The following is an 18294-nucleotide window of genomic DNA, read 5'->3' as shown; positions in this document are numbered from 1 at the left end:
CACACCTTTTTCAGACAAATCTATAAGATGTAAATGTGTACTTGACAAGAAGCTGAGAAGGACTGGGGTGGTGTAGCTCAGCACAGAGCCTGAACTTGGTCCTCAGCACTGTACAAACTGCATGCAATCCAGCACCGAGGAAATGGAAGCGACCTCATCAACACAGGGAGCCCATGCCATCCTGGGCTATGCAAGACCCTGTCTCAAAAGCTAAAATACATCAGCTATGGCAGTACACACATATAATCCCAGTCCTGGGGGATGTGGAGACAGGCATTTCAGTGTTCAAAGTCAGCCTGAACTCACCGACAGTTAAATGCCAGCCTGTGTGTATAACAAGACTTCAGTATCCAAAAAAGTCAACATAGAATAGTGCCCTAAAGCTTCAATATGGAAAATGCAAACTTTACTGGGAAAAACTGGTTTCCAATACCTTCTGTCTTAATGCAGACTCCTCTTGCAGCTGTATTGCCACCTTGTGGTTATCAGTGGAATAACAAAAATGATGAATGGTGTCTAAAAACTATAGTTCTGAAATTTTTCCCAAAGCCTTTTTATAAAAAAAGGTAAATCATAACGTAATAAAATTAATCATCCCCCAAATTTTATCAAGAGTTAAAGCCTCTGGAAAAATCTAGTTCACTTTCTGACTGTAGCTATGTTCCGAACATATCATTCCATCATTTCAGAACAATCTAAACACCCTGTGAAACTACTCGAAACACTTAAAGCAAACTGTTAATTTCAAACTCCTAAGTCATATTCATGACTTAAAATAAACTGAAAACTGGCAAACACAGAGGCCCACGCCTGTAGCTGCAGTTACTCGGGGAAGAGGGAAGCAGATGTGCTGGAGTTCAGGAGTTCAAAGCCAGCCCAAGGACGCAGCAACACCCTGCCTCAAAATTGACCAAAGCAAACCTGGAAGAACATAAGCCTTTGCGGTATGAAAATTATGTCCTGTCGGTGGGCCGCCTCCAGAACCTCCCTTCCAAAGTAGGTGATGTCAGCCCTGTCCCGGGGGCATTTGGAAGAGCACACAGGAGCTGCAGAGAAACACTGACTTGTCTCCTGCATCTTTAATGCTGACAGCCCCTGAGGTCACTTGGTGAGAAAGAGCGGGTATGCTACAAGGATGTGCGTGCTGGGGGTTGGGGATTTAGCTCAGTGGTAGAGCGCTTGCCTAGCAAGCACAAGGCCCTGAGTTCGGTCCCCAGCTCCGGAAAAAACAAAAAAAAACAAAAAAAACAAAGGATGTGCGTGCTGGGTTAGAATGGCTGTGGCTGTGTTAGGGGAACTGAACATAAATGTCAGTCAGTGCACGTTCAAACGCAGCTTTAACGAACATTCTGTACAATGGAAAGCTGTGCACAGCAATGTTACCTCGCAAGTTAACAAAGCAGGATCTGGGTGGGACCGTACTCAGTCGGATGAGTGCTAGCCTGGCATGCAGGAGCCCTGGGTTTGATCCCAGCACCTCTTAAAGCTGGCATAATGGAGAAGGTCTACGTCACTAGCGCTTGGGAGATGGAGGCAGAAAGATATTCTCAGCTGCACAGAAAGCTCATCGGTAGCCTGTGATTCATGAGACCCCATCAAGCTAGACTGTAATACGGGACACCCCATCGCTTACCAACAAGCAAGCAGAAGACGTCAAACTCAGTTAACGGTGACTAGCGTGTCAATGATTCGTCTTACAGTCATGAGGTAATTTACTGAATCTAAAACAGGTATACATGAAAAACACACACGATCTCCTGGAGATCCAGCTCAGTGTCAGAGCACTTCGGTAGCATGCATGAGGCCCTAAATTCAACCCCCAGCACTGCAGATGACAGACATGTGATTTCTCCATGTGCCGAAATCCCAAGCATCTGGGAGGCTGAAGTGGAATAAACATGGGTTTGAGGCCAGCACAAGCTACACAGTGAGACCTTACTTCAAGAATAAAAAGCTAGGGGTGGTGGCTCAGGCATGCAACCCTCACATCTGAGAGCTCTAGAGCAGCTCAGGCTACAGAGCAAGATCGTGTCCCAAGGAACAAAACCTAACAAGTCTGTGGCTTACTGATTGCTCCTCAGGCCTCTGGGGTCACCAGCTTTTCATCATGAAACAGACTCTCAAAGGCACTATGTGGGTATGGGGAGAAGCCTGCTTTACTGCGGCAAATGATTGGAGGCGTTCCCTGTCATGGCTGAGAAGAGAGGCGTCTCAGCCAGCCGGCTCATCTAGTCAGTGTGAGATGAGCTTCAGGGAAAGAGCACTGTGGTGACTCCACACTTTCTGGGGTGACTCAAACAGAAGTAGTCTAAGTCATCGAAGAAATGGTCTGCTGCTGAAAAGGTGTGCACCTCAGGCAATGGAGCGCTGCCGAAGGGACCTGACTGAAAGATATCCCAGACTTGGAGGCAAACCACGAGTTACTTGCTGAGTCCTGACAGATGGGCCCACGGGTGATCGAATGAACCCACTATGGTTGATTAGCCAGGAGCAGTGCCTCACACAAGTGATCCCAGCACTCAGGAGGCAGAGGCAAGAAGAGCACCATAAGTTCAAGGCCAGACAAAGTGGATACAGTGTTGCAATAAACAAAACATCAAAAATTAAGAGAGGGCTGGAGAGATGACTCAGTGGTTAAGAGCACTGACTGCTCTTCCAGAGGTCCTGAGTTCAATTCCCAGCAACCACATGGTGGCTCACAACCATCTGTAAAGAGATCTGATGCCCTCTTTTGGTGTGTCTGAGGACAGCTACAGTGTACTTGTATAGAATAAACAAATAAATCTTTAAGAGAGAGAGAGAGACAGAAAGATAGAGACCTCCTATTTTTCAGACAGGGCATAGAAATGCTCTGTGGTATAGATTAGTGCGAAGACACTCCAACCTTGGCAGCAGAATAGTCCTGCATTGCGTGGAACCTATGCACCTCCTCCTATCAACTCCGGAACATCCCTCGATCACTTAGGACGTATAACACAATGTAAAGGCCAGGTGAGAGCACTAAAGCCGCTAGAAAAGTCTGCTCTCAGCTCAGTGCAGACACACTGTTTTCTGAACGTTTTTCATCTGCCCTTGGTTGATCCAGAAGAGAAGCCTCAGGCCCAGAGGTCCCAAGACGAAATTCTGATAAACTTCTGTCCCTAGGTAAATAGCTTTGGATTCCCTACTTTTATTAGGATGGAAAGAGCTATCTTTAAAAATAATAATAACTGGACTGTGGGCAAGCAGAGGAGGCCATGGGGAGCCACTCTGGACGGCATCTGGTCACTTCTCCTGCCCAACACTGAGCTGCTACCCACACAAGGGACTAGATTGGCAGAGCATCCTATTCTTGGGACAGCAGCAGCCAGTGTGGGGACTCCCAGCACTAAGGCTGGGAGCCTTAGCAAGTTACTTTGTTTCTGCCCCTGTGAAACAAGAGGCTGGGAGATGTGCCAGGCCCTCATCCAGAGAGAACACTTCAGGTCACAACAACACTGCCTGCTGCCACAGTAAGTGTGTGGATGCTCCAGGCTCGTCGAGTGTGAACACACACCTGTGTCATCAGTCCACCTAGTCCCCATCTCAGCCGCATTCCATGATACCTACAACATTCGAGCTGGGTTGTCACTTCATTTTGGATTAGCAGGAGTGACGGGCCAGCTTCCAGAGAGCACTACAGTTAGATACCACCCACAGAAGAATTTTATGACAAGTGAAAAAGTCCTTAGAGTTTACTAATACCCAGTCAAGTGATACCCAAGGGCTCTGGCAACTAAATATTATTAACAACACTGGCCAAAAGCAGCTGGAAGCCTGGTGTGGTGACATATGCTTGTAATACAATAGGAGGTGAAGGGAAGAAGGTCAGGAGTTCAAGGCCAGCCTCTGCTACATAGCAAGTTCTAGGCCGATCTGGTCAATAGGAAACCCTGTCTTCAGAAAAATAAAAAAGAGCTGACGATAGAGGCCAGCTGGTGGAATGCTTGCCCTGGTTCAATGGTTCAGTGCCCTGGGCTTAATCCCTAGCACAAAGCCTTGAGCAAGATGAGAAAGGCAAGTACATCTTCAACTACAGAGCAAGATCAAAGCTATCCTGGGCACAGAAGACCCTATCTCTAAATAAACAGGTAGAGAGGTAAGTAGGTAAGCAGACGGACAGATAAATAAATGTGCCCCCATGTGCTGTCACGCACCTTTAATCCTAATACTCAGGACGAAGAGTGAGTTTGAGGCCAGCCTAGTCTACATAGCAAGTTCCAGGGCAGCTGGGGCTACATAGACCCTATTTGAAGAAAGAAAAGACTTGGGTGGAGAGATGGTTAAAAAAGAGAGATGGTGGGAGTCGGAACTGGTTCCCAGCACCCACATGGTGGTTCCAAACCACCTGTAACTGCAGACCCAGGGGCTCTTACCCTCTTCCTACCTCCAAGGCCACACATGAGGTACACATACATACATTCAGGCCAATCTGTGCATAAGAGAAACAAATTTAAGAGCATGTTTTAAAAGAAAAAAAGATTTACCTTTTCTTCATCTAGATGGATTCCACTGATTTCAAAATCAAACATAAATAGTTCGGCTACTCGCCTAAAATAAAAGTGAGCAAAAGTTACAAAAGTTCATTAAAATTACAACCAAAAATCAGTCTTTATGTTCAAATCAGGATTCTAACACTTATTATTAAAGGGAACTACTTCAACACAGCCACAATTTGTTTCTTTGTCTGAAACAAGAAATTTAGTATCTCAGAAGCAGGCACGGTACCCAGCTGACTGAGAGTCCCTACTGGCTGTCATGTCAGCGTTTAACCTGATGAAGCTGGGAGCCTAGCATCCTAGTTATTTCCACTCCATCCAAACCCCAGTAACTAAAACCAGGGTCAGTTCACACTTGGACAGCTTCCCAAGGACCCCGGCGTGGACTTCTCAGTGTTTCTTCCAACCGGTGCAGCAGGCCAGCTTCTCTCTGATGCTGTGCCAGAAGTGAGCATCGTGACTGGAGAGAACTGTGCTTTCCTTTTAGTCTGTCTTCAGGCTTGAAGCCAATTAACAATGTTCCTGTCAATGCCATTTTTTTTTAGTTGCTTTTGTTTCTAATGGTAGATTAATGAAGCATTTAATATATTCTTCTGGCTTGGACTTTCAAAAGTGAATATATTTATTTTCCTGATTATTATATCATGTAATTCTACTTAGTAATGTATTCCTGTTTTTGTTTTAGAAAATAGGATCTTGTTCTACAGTTCAAGCTAGCTTCAAACTTGTGATCCTCCTGCCTCAGCCTTTGGAGTCCTGAGATTATAGGGGAGTACCACCATACCAAATATATCTTGAATGAACAGAATTAATATTATTCTAAACTTCTTCACACATGGTCTCCCCATGGTACTGGGATCACACACAGTGTTGTACATACACTACGCAGGTTCTATAGCAGTAAGCTGTTCTCAAATCAAGGTCTTCTAGATGTCTAAAACTTCAAGGACCTTACTAGGCATCTGAGAAGCCTATACTTCCAGCCCTCCAAAAAGAGGAGAGACAGGAGGATTGCAACTTTGAGCAATGCTGGACTAATAGGGAGTTTTAGAGCCTGACTCAAAATAATTAATAGGTCCCATTAACAATGCAGCCATTTGCATGCTTTCATAAACAATGCAGAACACTCCACAGGGTCCCCAACTGTCCCATGACCCACCTCACACCACGGGGTCCCCAACTGTCCCATGACCCACCTCACACCACGGGGCCCCTAACTGTCTCATGAAGCACCTCACACCCTCTTCCTTTCCAAAGCACTGTAAAAACAGCTCTTTTTTCTTAAATGTTTCTGTTCTTTCCTGATTTGCTTTTAATGTTATGTGCATTGGTGTTCTGCCTGCATTTATGTCTATGTGAGGGTGTCAGATCCCCCTGGAGAGCTGTGAGCCACCGTGTGGGTGCTGAGAATTGAACCCAGGTCCTCTGGAAGAGCAGCCAGTGCTCTTCACAGCCGAGCCATCTCTCCAGTCCCCAGTAATCTCTTCTTAAGCAGAAATATTTCATGGTATCGCTCTGCTATAAAAATTTATGTGCAAAGTGGTGATGGCACACACCTTTAATCCCAGCACTTGGGAGGCAGAGACAGGCAGATTGCTGTGAGTTCAAAGCCAACCTGCTCTACAGAGTAAGTTCCATAGAGTAATCCTGTCTTGGAAAAAACAAAAAACAGGGTTGGAGAGATGGCTCAGAGGTTAAGAGCACTGGCTACTCTTACTGAATTCAAATCCCAGCAACCACATGGTGGCTCACAACCATCTGTAATGAGATCTGATGCCTTCTTCTGGTGTGTCTGAAGACAGCTACAGTGTACTCATATACATAAAATAAATAAATCTTAAAAAAAAAAAGAAAGGAACCAGATTTAGAGCTTGCACGCACTAAGCTGGACTCTATCCCTGGGCCTGCTTTGCTGCTGCTGCTGTTTTACTTTTTGCTCTGTGACAGGTCTTACAAGTTACAAGACCTTGAACCTGGATCCTCCTGCCTTAGCCTCCTGAGTATCTGAGGTTACAATTACTAAAATATCATATGTAGCTTTTAAAGAATATTCAGTCCTTCATTATCTAACTGAATATTCCAACTTAAGTATCTTCATTATCTAACTGAATATTCCAACTTAAGTAGAAAGCGCTTGCAAATACAGGATTTTTATATAAATGTTTGAGAAATCTGGCTCAAGACCTTTTGTTACTTTATCAGATGTTTTCCCAGCCTACTCTGGGGTATTCTTAACATCAAAATCATTTGCATGCAAAAGAAAACCAGTCTTTAGACACAGACTGGACAGTCAAAAACTTACAGGCTAGGAGAAGACACCCCTGGGTTTTCTTGTCTCCTGTCTAAGAGGACAGCATTGTTTCTCCACTTCAGTTGTTCTTCATGCTTCCTAGAGGCCGTGTGTGTGCACTCAGGTTCCACACACCATACCCTCCAGTTTATCCAAAGGGATGTTCTAACTTGTTCATGTAACCAGGTTCTACTGTAACAGCTTTATACTGTTTAGAAAATGTGTTTGTCATGATGTACACAAACATACAGCACAGAACCCCTCAAATTAAAAGGAGGTTGTTTTATAGGTGGACTTGTCAGAGACTTGAAAGCCACCAAATTTTCCAAGAAGGGAAGAAATAGTACAACAGACTTCCAAATGTATAGGCCCTTCTGTGGGACCCTTCTGAGGAAATCTGAACAGCCTATTTCAGAGTTTCTTCCTGTTTAGCTCCCAGGCAAGGGGTAGAGTTGTGATGGTTAGTTTTAATTGTCAACTTGATGCCTCAGAAGGTAGTCACATGAGAGACTGTCTGAATTAGGTGGGTCTGTGGAGGGCTTATCTTAATTCCATTATTGTGGTGGAAGATCTGCTTACTGTAGGCAGCACCATTCCCTAGGCAGGAGATCCTGAACTATGCAAGCGTGGAGAAAGCAAGCTGGGCACAACCATACATGCATTCACTCTTTGCTCTTTGTTCCTTATAGATGTGATGTGACCAATTCCTTCACGCTTCTGCTGCTGTCACTTCCTTGCTATGATGGACTATAGCCTGGCACTGTGAACTAAATAAGCCTTCTGTCTGCTCAGCTGTCCTTGTATTATCACAGAACAGAAAAGAAACTAACACACTCAGGGAACTAGTATTTCTAGGAATGCATCTGTAAATATATATATATATATATATCACGCAATCTAATTCCTCATCAACTACATGAGTATACACATCATTAACTCCACAATTCTGTTCTGCCAAGGTTAATACTTTACACAGGCATGGTCTAAGATGCAGGACCTCTGGACGCCTGACAACACTCCCAATGATGTTCAAGTGTCACTATGTTTCATTTGCTTTAACTTCAAATCCTAGTTTTCTCCCAAAGCTCTCCTTTCTGCACCACTGTTCTGTCACAGTTTATTTTTTCCCAATGTACGTTTCCCTTTGTCCTTCAAATGCTCTTACTGGTGTTTCTATAAATAATTTAAAATAGGGGATGTATCCATAAGTTCTTTGTGTATAAAATAAGCTGACAGCCAACTAAAATTTGTACACCGACAACATAACAATGCCAGCTATTAAAGCTAGGTCCTAAATAACCTAGACCATACTTCGTGTTGCTACACTGAGCTAGTGCAGGTGAACACTCACCTGGACGGTGCACACACATTCACCTTGACTAGCTTTGCTAAGGAGACAATACATGCCAAGCCTAAGATCACAGTAAACACTACCCAGACGACAGCCAGCCCCGCTCAGATCCCGAGCTTCAGGAGCAATGAGAGGTTCCTGCACACGAGCTGCTGGTGAGGTAAGTCCCCAAGACTCTCCCCACAGTGCTCCCAGCTGAACTCCTACCTGAACTGAAAGCAAGTTCCATTCCCAGTTGGCCCCATGGAATAAGGTTGGGGTGACAAGCCACATACAGAGACAGACAAGAAGATGGAGGTAGCAAGAGGGAAACTACGTAGTCAAAGGACGTAAGTCTTCCGTAATCAAAAAGAGGATAAATAAGTAAAAAAAAAGAATAATAATAATTTTCTTTTTTTTTTGGTTCTTTTTTTCGGAGCTGGGGACCAAACCCAGGGCCTTGCGCTTCCTAGGTAAGCGCTCTACCACTGAGCTAAATCCCCAGTCCCAATAATTTTCTATGGTATGACACAAATATCATGAGCAAGTAAATGGTGGGCCCTACTATGCTTTCTTTATTATTACATCTCATTTATTTTACTTAGGATGTGTGCATGTGTATCTCTGTGTGTGTGCATGTGCGTGTGCATGTGTATCTGTGTGTATGCATGTGTGTATGTGCGTGTGTGTGTGCATGTGTATCTGCGTGTGTGTGTGTGTGCGTGTGCATGTCTGTGAGTGTGCGTGTGTGTGCATTTGTATGTGTGCATGTGTGAGTGTGTGCGTGCGTGTCTATGAGTGTGCGTATGTGTGTGTACATGTGTATCTGTGTGTGTGCATGTGTATGCATGTGTATCTGTGTGTGTGTGCATGTGTATCTGTGTGTGTGTGCATGTGTATCTGTGTGTGTATGTGCATGTGTGTGTGCATGTGTATCTGTGTGTGTGCGTGTGTATCTGTGTGTGTGAGTGTGCGTGTGTGTGCATGTGTATGTGTGTGTGTGCATGTGTGTGTGTGTGTGTGTATACACACATGTACATACCTGCCCTGGCATGACCAGGGAGGTCAGAGAATGACTGCAGCACTCAGTTTTTTCCTTCCACCACGTGGGTCCCAGGGACTGAACTCAGACCACTGGGCTTACCAGCAGATACTTTTATGTACTGAACCATCTCAGTTTATTTATCTTATAAAATCCTACATTTATCTTACATTTATCTTCATTCTACATTTATCTTATAAAAATTGTAAAGCAAAGAAATCAGGTTCCTTCTCAGGTCATATATCAAGTACTCCTGGGTACTGAGTTAGTACCAGGCTTCTTACTATGGAGAATAATTGCAATCTAATGAACCAGAGCTAATCAGTAAGGTCTTGAGAACCACCCAGCAAACCATCAATTTGCTGGTATCTCCCAATGGTGCTATGGTGGATCTACGAGCATAAAGACAGCGTGATTAGCAGCAATTTCACAGGAGGCTATCAGGCTATCATTGGGCTTTCATCTTGCAGCAATGAACAAGAGAGCAGCCTTGTAGAGCTCATCCAGTAAGGCAGAGAGATGGAAACAAATTACCAGGTTAACAAATTACCATTACAACAAATGGGTAAGAGGATGAATCCAAACAGACATGGTGTAAAGAGAAGATGTAGTGTGCTGGAGTCTCCAAGAGAGTGCAGGAGCCACGGAACACTGAGAGAGGCACACTCCAACCCAGAGGGCCAAGAGGGCTCTCCAGCCTGGCCCGCAGAGTCGGTCATTGGGGCAGGAATGAATGGATGCGTACCTGGTTTCTGCATCAAGGGAATCCATAAGCTTCTTGTCATCTAGTAATTTCTGCAGACTCTGATACAATTCCACATTCGTATTCAACCTGGAAAGACCATGAGTGGAAACGTGATTTTCTAATCCGTTTTTAAATTTTTACTCTACATCAAGAGAATGGAATTAGATGGTTGCATACAAATCTCGGGGCCCAAAACTGGCAATCAGTTTTCTGTATATTCTTCTGAACCAGCAATAACAGTCATACTCAGAAACTGTTCAGACAGCGTCTTCCAGCATTAAACTGTGAGAGATATGCCAACACTTCAGCAGGGACCGTGGTGCAGATGTCTCTGGACTGCTGTCCTCGCATAGCCAGAGGCCAGCAGGACACAGATGCCAGCTTTCTCCCGACACTCGGGGGCTGTGTCAGGGAGTAGGTGATGCAGAATGTTCCTGCTGAGTATCTTTGATTGACGGTAACTGCCTGGTCCCCTTAACATTTGGGAGGACCCACAAGAGCAGTGGCAAAAGAAACCCTCCAGCCCACCAGTCACTTCAGATCTTTAGTTGCAAATGGCCCAGGAACTAGCCCATCCTTGAGTCCCTGGTTAAGAGTAGACTGAGGGTGATGTGAAAGATACTGTCCTTCCATCAGGAACCACTAGGTGGCAGTGGTTTCTAGTCTAGGAATAGTCCCAAGGCTGGCCTGGAGGGTGCCAGGGCCCTGGAACCAGGGAGATGACAGTGATGCTGTGGGCTGGGCTGATATCGGTGCCTGGGTCATGACTCTTTGCTCTCACTCACACGAGCATGGCTAGCCTGAGTTCTACGGACAGGGCCGAAGTCTTAAAGAAACCTTCATGGTTTCCCTTTTCTCGATTAATGATTGGTGTCGGATGAGGGACCAGCTCGCTTGAGCAACTTTCAGCAGACTGAAGCACTCTTCGTGGAGAGGTGACGATTACAGTCAAGCACTATACCAGTTCACTACCAATCACGGTTCTCCACTGGTCTCCCACAAAATGAAGAGTGCGTGGGCTTAGGACAGGCTGTATCTAAAATCAGCAGGACACAACCTTCATGGCATCCCAGATAGGTGGCCTGGCCATGCTGACTCCTTTCCTGGGCCACTCCTAACAAAAGTGCTCGCTATCCCATGGAATCCCTGTGGCAGCACGGGGTCAAGTGTCCAGATGTGGCAGGGACTGGTTTTATCACATTTGCCGTGCCTGAGGGGGACAATGTTGCTCAATGCGAGAGAAGGGATGGCCAGACTTCCCGAGATATGAAGTCTGTCCAACTAGTGAAGCCTCCTCCTCTCCAACGTGTGGTTTCTGAAACAGTCCCATGGTGTTGCCTGGCTTCTGTTTTCCCCTCATGAGCCCAGGGTAGGTGCACCCTGACACTCTCCTCAGTCTCAAACATTATCTGGCTTCGTGTCACATACCTGTGCTTCAGAACATAGTGCTGTCCACCGTGACTTCAACTATCTCTCTGGAGCATTCATACATGGCTTTAAAACACTTCAGATCACTCCCAAACCACTTCAGAAGAACGTTCTCTCATAGCCTCCGCCCACGGCCTTCCTTGGCTTTCTCAGAGTATTAAGGTATTCCCAATCACAACACAATAAAGTCTAGAAAAGGGTTCTTCACATAAATGCATATTTGGGCCTCCTATCCTCTGGCCCACAGCTATTATGCAATTAACTAATGCCAAAATCTAGAGCTCCAAATATCCACAAAAATACTCAAAAGACTTTCCTTACTGCCCTAGTTTGCCTTCCACTGCCCTGAAAAGACATCATCAAGAGCGACTTGGGGAGGCAAGGGATTGTTTGGCTTACATGTCCCATGTCATAAGCCATCGAGGGATGCCTAGGCAGAAACTGAAAGGCAGAAGCCGAGAGGAGAGCTGCTCACACACCACAGACACTCCGTACTCCGTGACGAACACACACTGTTGTCTTCCACACCCGAGGACCACCTGCCTAGGGGTGGCACTGCTCACAGTGAACCGCGCCCTCTGCCATTCATCATTAATCAAGATTAATGTCTATAGGCCGATCTGATGGAGGCAACTCCTCAGAGGAGGTGCCCTACAAAAGCCGACCAGCACACTCACTGCCGACAGTACTGAGGACAAATCCCGCTGCATGTCCCCATGTGCCCCATGCCTCCTAAGCAGCTCATGTTTGCCTTGCTTTGTTTTTATGCACAGCAACCTGGAAAGTCGACTTCATTATCCAATTATAAAGGAAGGGAGAAGCCAGGAGAACAGTGCCAGCTGCCATGACATCCCCCCAGCCCTCCTGCCACCTTCCTGGGCTGCTAGATCACAGCACCTCCTCCCACCCACCCTGGAAATGACAAGCACTATACATGAAGCCACCTGGGGTGGAGGGGACATACTTTTCCACCATGGTGCCAATACTTCTGCAGGCCTCCTGCGCAGCCTCTCTGAACGCCTGCTCTGGGTGTCCAATTTTCACAAAGTCCGCCTAATGAAGGGGAAAGACAAAAGCCAGAGAGTTTGATGGAGCAATGGATTCTAAGACCAATCACTATTTTGGATTCTATGTGCCATTAATCACTTTTATTGATACAAGCAATCAAATTTGGGCCTGGTTCTAGCAAGATGGCTCAGCAGGTAGAAGGTGTGGCTTGCAGGCTTGGTGACCTAAATTTTACCCATGGATCCTACAAGGAGAGGCTCCTGTGAGTTCTCCCATGACCCCATGCCTGTCCTCATACACACACATCATGGTGTGCATGCGCCTGCACACACATACATACACACACACACACACACACAGAGCATGCATACATCTGCTCATACACACACACACACACACACACACACACACACACCCCCATACATGCATGCTCCTGCACTCACACACACATCCATGGCATGCAGGGCCTGCACTCACACACCCATTCATGCATGCTCCTGCACTCATACACACATCCATGGTATGCATGTGGCCTGCACCCTCACACACCCTTGTTCTCCATTCTAAGCCTCACCAAGTCAGCCACTCTGCAGAGGCAATCCGAGAGCTCATCGAAAATGAGGACTGTCTGTGGCCCTGGAGGTGTGGAACATGCTCGCTCTACCAGCCACTCCGTCTTCCTCAAGGCTTCCTCCTGGGCAACTTGGAATCCTTCAGGGGTGCTGAGCTCAGGAACTCCAAAAAGACCCTAAAAGTACAAAACAGCACATCTAGATAATAGCCAAAAGTACAGTTTTGTCTGTCTGTTTTACTCCCTAGAACTACTTTTGCACAAAGCCCTGATTTTGGTTGGTCTAGTGACCGCCCGCATCTACGCTCATGGGAATAGTGTTCTTTTTTGTTTCCTGTGACTTAGCCTGGAACTTCAGGCTATGCACCCCAAGTGCTAAAAGGCAGGCATATGGACATACAGGCACCTATATACACAAACAAAAACATAATTAAAAAAGGGAAGAAGGGCTGGAGAGATGGCTCGGTGGTTGCTGTTCTTGCAGAGGACCTGGGTTCTATTCCCAGCATCTAACACGGCAGCTTACAGTTGCAGGGGATCCAATACCCTCTTTTTGCACCATGGGCACTGTGCATGTGGTGAATTTACACACATTTGGGCGAAATACATAAAAAAATAAAAACTTTAAAGTCAAATTTTTGGCGCATGTAACTATAATCCCAGCACTCCTGCTCTGAGATAGAAACAAGAAAATAGCCCTTCAGAAGCTCACGAACCAAACAGAAGCAGGTAAGATAACCTAAGTATTCAGTCTAATAGCAAAACCGAGAGAGACCCCGCCTCCATAAGGTAGAAGGCAACAATTCCTGAAAGGCTGTCCTCTGGCCTGCACCTGCCAAACTTGCACTCATTCTCTCTCTCTCTCTCTCTCTCTCTCTCTCTCTCTCTCTCTCTCTCACACACACACACACACACACACACACACACACAATTGCTTAAAATACCGGTGAAATCAGTTCTATTTCATCCACCCAAAACCAAGGTTGTAAACTAATGATGGTTATCGTTAACATCTGTCAAGTACTGTCTGCGAGCCGGTCGTTGTTAGAAATTTTGTTAAACCTTTGAATCTTCATTTAATCCTCCCAGCCATTTTCTCATGGAGTCACAGTGCTGACAACTGAACCCATACCATACACTTATTTGTTTTCGAAAAGTAGGGAAGGCTTGAAGGAGACATAAAATTTCAGAATGTGCTAGTGTTGTTTTGTGTGGCGTGACGGAGAAACAGTGACACTATTCCCATGGGCACAGATGCAGGCAGTCGCTAGACCAACCAAAATCAGGGCTTTGCACAAAAGTAGTTCTCTGCTCAACACTAACAGGCACTTCCAACACCAACTTCATTAATACCAGCATCGTCGACCCTTATGGGTTTTGGAGGAATTTTTATATAGAAAGAACTTTTCAAATAGACAACGTTAAACACTGAGATACACCATTAAGTACAATGAAACTATATCTTTAGAAAGCTGCCCAACAACGAAAAGCTAAAAGGTAAAAATAACCCAGTGGTTCTCAACCTGTGGGTCCCGACCCACCTGGGAGTTCATATGTCAGATATTTACACTATGATTCATAACAGCAGCAAAATTAGTTATAAAATAGCAATGGGGTAATCTTATGGTTAGGGGTCACCACATCATGAGAAACTGTATAAAAGGGTCACAGCATTAGAAAGGTTGAGATCCACTGTTTTAGGACAAAATCTGAAAATGCAACGAGAGAGATCCATTCTTCTCAGTCTTCCCTGCCTTTTCCTCATTCATTATTATCAAGTGTCCAACACCACCACAGGCAGAGCAGAAATAGCCAAGCAATTCTGTCTGGTGACTTCGTAGGCTATGCAATCATCTCCAAAGAGCGACAGAAAATCTGATTTTTTTTTCAGTAGGGTTCTGTTGTTGCTTTCTGTTTTAACACCGGTTCTTACGAAACTCAGGCCAGTCTCAGAGTCAGTTTGGAGACCAAAGGCTGCCCTTTGTACCCTTGCCTATACCCATCAAGACTGTTTTACAAGCAAGAACCACTATGCGTGGTTTAACAGGTTGTTTCAGAGTAGCTTGAAATGGACAATTGTGTGATGGAGTTTTCAACGGAAGAGTGTCCTTACAAAGCCAAGGACAAATGTGAACGCTGAAGCCAGAAGGAAAAGAAATCGAACTTGAGTAGGGGAAGGGCTGAGTGGGAAGCTGGCGGGACGGCCTTATCCCGGTGCAGTCCCCTTTCAGCGAGACGCGGAGCCCGCGCTGCCCAGACCCGCGGCACGCTCACCCGTCGCTCTCCCAACAGGTCCCACAGGTGGCCCTGGGGCTTGACGTTAAAGGCAGCGCCCACCGGGGACCAGCTAGTGCTAACGCTCCGGGCGCAGCTCCGGCCTGCGTGTCCCTGCAGAGCCGCCGCGGCTCGCCGGCCGCACAGCCGGTAGGCATACCGCGTCCCGGCTGCCAGCAGCATCCTCGGGACCCCGGCTCTGCCACGCTCAGGAAGCGCGCGCCCTGCGTTTCCAAGGTAGCAGCTTGCGCTGGGCACTCGCGTTGCAGACCCGACTGGTGCACGCTGACTCTCGTTAGCAAGAGCGTCGCCCCCCACACTTTCTGAGCAGCTCAAGTTCCGTAGCGCCCTCGTGTGTCTGGAGGAAGAAATGTCCTGGATTTGAGCTTGATAGTGTCCCTGAGAAGTCTGGTCAGTCATTGGAACTTTTTACAGGTGCCAGGAATGAATGGGAGAACTCAAGATGAGTGATGCCTTCTCAGAGGGAAGCTTAGTGGCGGCGCGTGGAAGGACACAAAAGAAACCAAAAAACCACAAGCAGTCGAAATCCATGGCACCTGTCTGCTCCAAAAGAAGTTGAAGTCACCCCCATGTTTGCACACACACCAGCTATGTAACCTGTGAACTAACTATTAGAGAATTATCATCTGTTTTGACTTCGGAAACTATTGATACCGTCTAAGGCTCTTGAAATGATATACTCTAGGGGCCTTGGTTGGATTCGTTGTCTCTGTCAGTTGAAGAAGGAAAAATCTGAAGACCAACATGTAGCAGCAGAGAAATCTTAAGCATCCTGAACAGAATTAGAAGTTGAAGGAAAGTGGGTGAGGTGCGGGTTTCCAGCAACAGTCACACAGAAAAAGACTCTGCAACGGGAGATTCAGAAAGAGAAAGCTCAAGAAAAAAAAAAGTCTCTTCTCAGGGGCTGTTTTTTGTTTTGTTTCATTTTGTTTTATTTTGTTTTTTAAGCCTCTCCAGAGACTCTCTCCCCTAATTTAGGATTGGACAGTTTGAAGAAATCTGGGGTAGGATTGGCCCAGAACTGTTGTGTGATATGTCCTGACCCAGTCTTGACTTCATTGAGCAGGTCCATCAGCAATGGGGCCGGCTAGTGGGAGAGGAAAACTGTAGGTTAAGGAAGAAGTTGAGAATCTTGGATATTCGCCACCACCATTACCTAGCCATGTCCTCCTCTATCTGCCTGCCCACCAGGGAGTCTACCTAACTCCTCGTGTCTCACCACAATAGTCTAAAATCTAAATCAGTACAGATGGAACTAACCTCAATCCCACTGCAGGAATGAAAGGAGGGCAGAGACTGGGAGGCAGGGCATTGGGAAATTGTGGTTGTGCTCCCCGGGACAGTAGGAATGATAGTGCAGACTTTGGAAGGCTTGGGGAAGTCTTTCTGCAGCCCTAGCCTTCTCCAGAGGAAGGACAGTCACACCACCATGGGTCAGGGTGTAGGGTCCTGCCAGGACCACAGCTTTCTTTCAAAGGTGCAGTCGTCTCTCCTGCAGAAGGTGACAAGAAGGTGGCAGTCATATTTGCTTTATAGACACTTTGAAGGTTTTGTGTTTGCTTGACTGGTTTGTAGACAGGCTCTCACTCTGTATTCCAAGCTGGCCTAGAACTCACCATGTATCCCAGTCTGATCTCAAACTGGCAGTCTTGCCTCAGCCTCCTGAGTACTGGGATTCCAAGCAGGAGCCACCAGGCCTCGAAGGAAGGATTTCAGTATGAGAAACTCGATTTTTCCTTGAGAGATTGCTCTGGGTAGAAGTGGGAAGCAGTAGACAGAAAAGGGAATACAGTATACCAGCCTTTGGAAGGTGGGTTTGAAAGGACAGACACACACACACACACACACACACACACACACACACACACACACACACACAGGGGGCTGAGGGTGGGGGTGTGGAGAGGGAGAGAGAGGATGCAAGAATAGCTTACAGTGGTGATAGCGCGGTTTTTCCTCACAACAGGGTGGATGGGGGAAGCAGAGAGAGTTGAGTGCTGGTACTTAGTTCACCACTTCCTTTGCTCCTTTCTCTTCAGTCTGGATGCCAGCCCCTGACACAGTACCACTCTCTTTCAGAGTGGGTCCGTCTCTCTTCATTGAACCTTTCTGGGAAAGCTTTCACAGTAATAACAGAGGTGTGTCTCGCAGGAGCTTCTAATTTTGGTCAAGTTGACAATGAAGATTAGACATCACAGCCAGGGTTTGGAAACCATCAGAAGAAACGTGTGCATTCCAGTGAGCATATGAGTTGTGGATACATGTGGACAACTCACCATCGCTGCCAGGTACCCAGGTGGGCAGGAAGGAAACCTGCCTGAAACGCATCCTAACAGCCCTGCTGTGAGATTACATAAAGAAGTACAGTGTTGTGGCAAGACTGGGCGTTTCAAACACTAGGATTTTCCCTGCTGGGCTTCACACTGGCTTGGAACTCCTGGGCCCCCTTTTTCCTTTCCTTGTCTCTCTTTAATGGGCAGCTTATGCCTAACCTACCGCTGTATTTTGAAAGCAAATAACTTGTCTGACTAAAGATTTCCATCTCGCTAGATTCTGCCCAGGATGTATCACATAATGGGTCCCTCCTGCTATGCCTACTCGGCCATAACCCCAGCTCACTTACGGTTACGTTTCCCTAGCATCAGAAATAATATGGCCCTTACAGCAGGAAGGTGACATCAGAACTCTTCCCACCACACATGAACAAAGGATGTCCTGGGTAAGGGAATGGTGGTATGTTACCGACATCCTAACAAGCAGGCTGAGGATAGCCTGTGGCAGAGCACTGGCCCAGCATGCACAAACCCTGGGCTCCATCTCCAGCATGAAAAATCAATCACAGCATACAGGACCACTGCTTATTCCTTTACTCGTTAAGAGAGTCCAAATTGCATACATACAACGCATTATGATGAAAATATCCCTAATGTTATTGTGATGATTTGAATGAGGATAGTGGGATAGCCCCCATAGGCTCATGGGGCTTGAATGCTTGGTCTCCAGTTCCTGGAACTGTTTGGGAAGGATTGGGTGTGGCCTTGTTAAAGGAGATGTGTCAATGGGATAGG

General features: G+C 46.3%; 1 protein-coding gene across 4 annotated transcripts in view; it reads right to left on the bottom strand.

Annotated features, from left to right (window-relative positions):
- The window catches only part of Mipep (mitochondrial intermediate peptidase), a 125615-nt gene extending 110097 nt beyond the window's left edge, over positions 1-15518 (bottom strand). For 3 of the 4 annotated variants that reach the window (XM_039093685.2, XM_008770779.4, XM_063274693.1), the window contains exons 1-5: positions 15206-15518; positions 12935-13108; positions 12317-12405; positions 9925-10011; positions 4506-4569 (exon numbers count right to left, since the gene is read on the bottom strand). In XM_039093685.2, coding sequence (XP_038949613.1) covers positions 4506-4569; positions 9925-10011; positions 12317-12405; positions 12935-13108; positions 15206-15388 — 597 coding nt within the window. In that variant the 5' untranslated portion in view covers positions 15389-15518. The remainder of the gene's footprint in view (positions 1-4505; positions 4570-9924; positions 10012-12316; positions 12406-12934; positions 13109-15205) is intronic. The other variant, NM_031052.2, reaches the window with a different exon arrangement.
- Positions 15519-18294: the final 2776 nt, after the last annotated feature.

The sequence above is a fragment of the Rattus norvegicus genome, chromosome 15 (assembly GCF_036323735.1).
Source record: "Rattus norvegicus strain BN/NHsdMcwi chromosome 15, GRCr8, whole genome shotgun sequence".
Classification (NCBI taxonomy): domain Eukaryota; kingdom Metazoa; phylum Chordata; class Mammalia; order Rodentia; family Muridae; genus Rattus; species Rattus norvegicus.
Note: the sequence above shows the minus strand (reverse complement) of the source record. Positions and strands in the feature narration are given on the sequence as shown.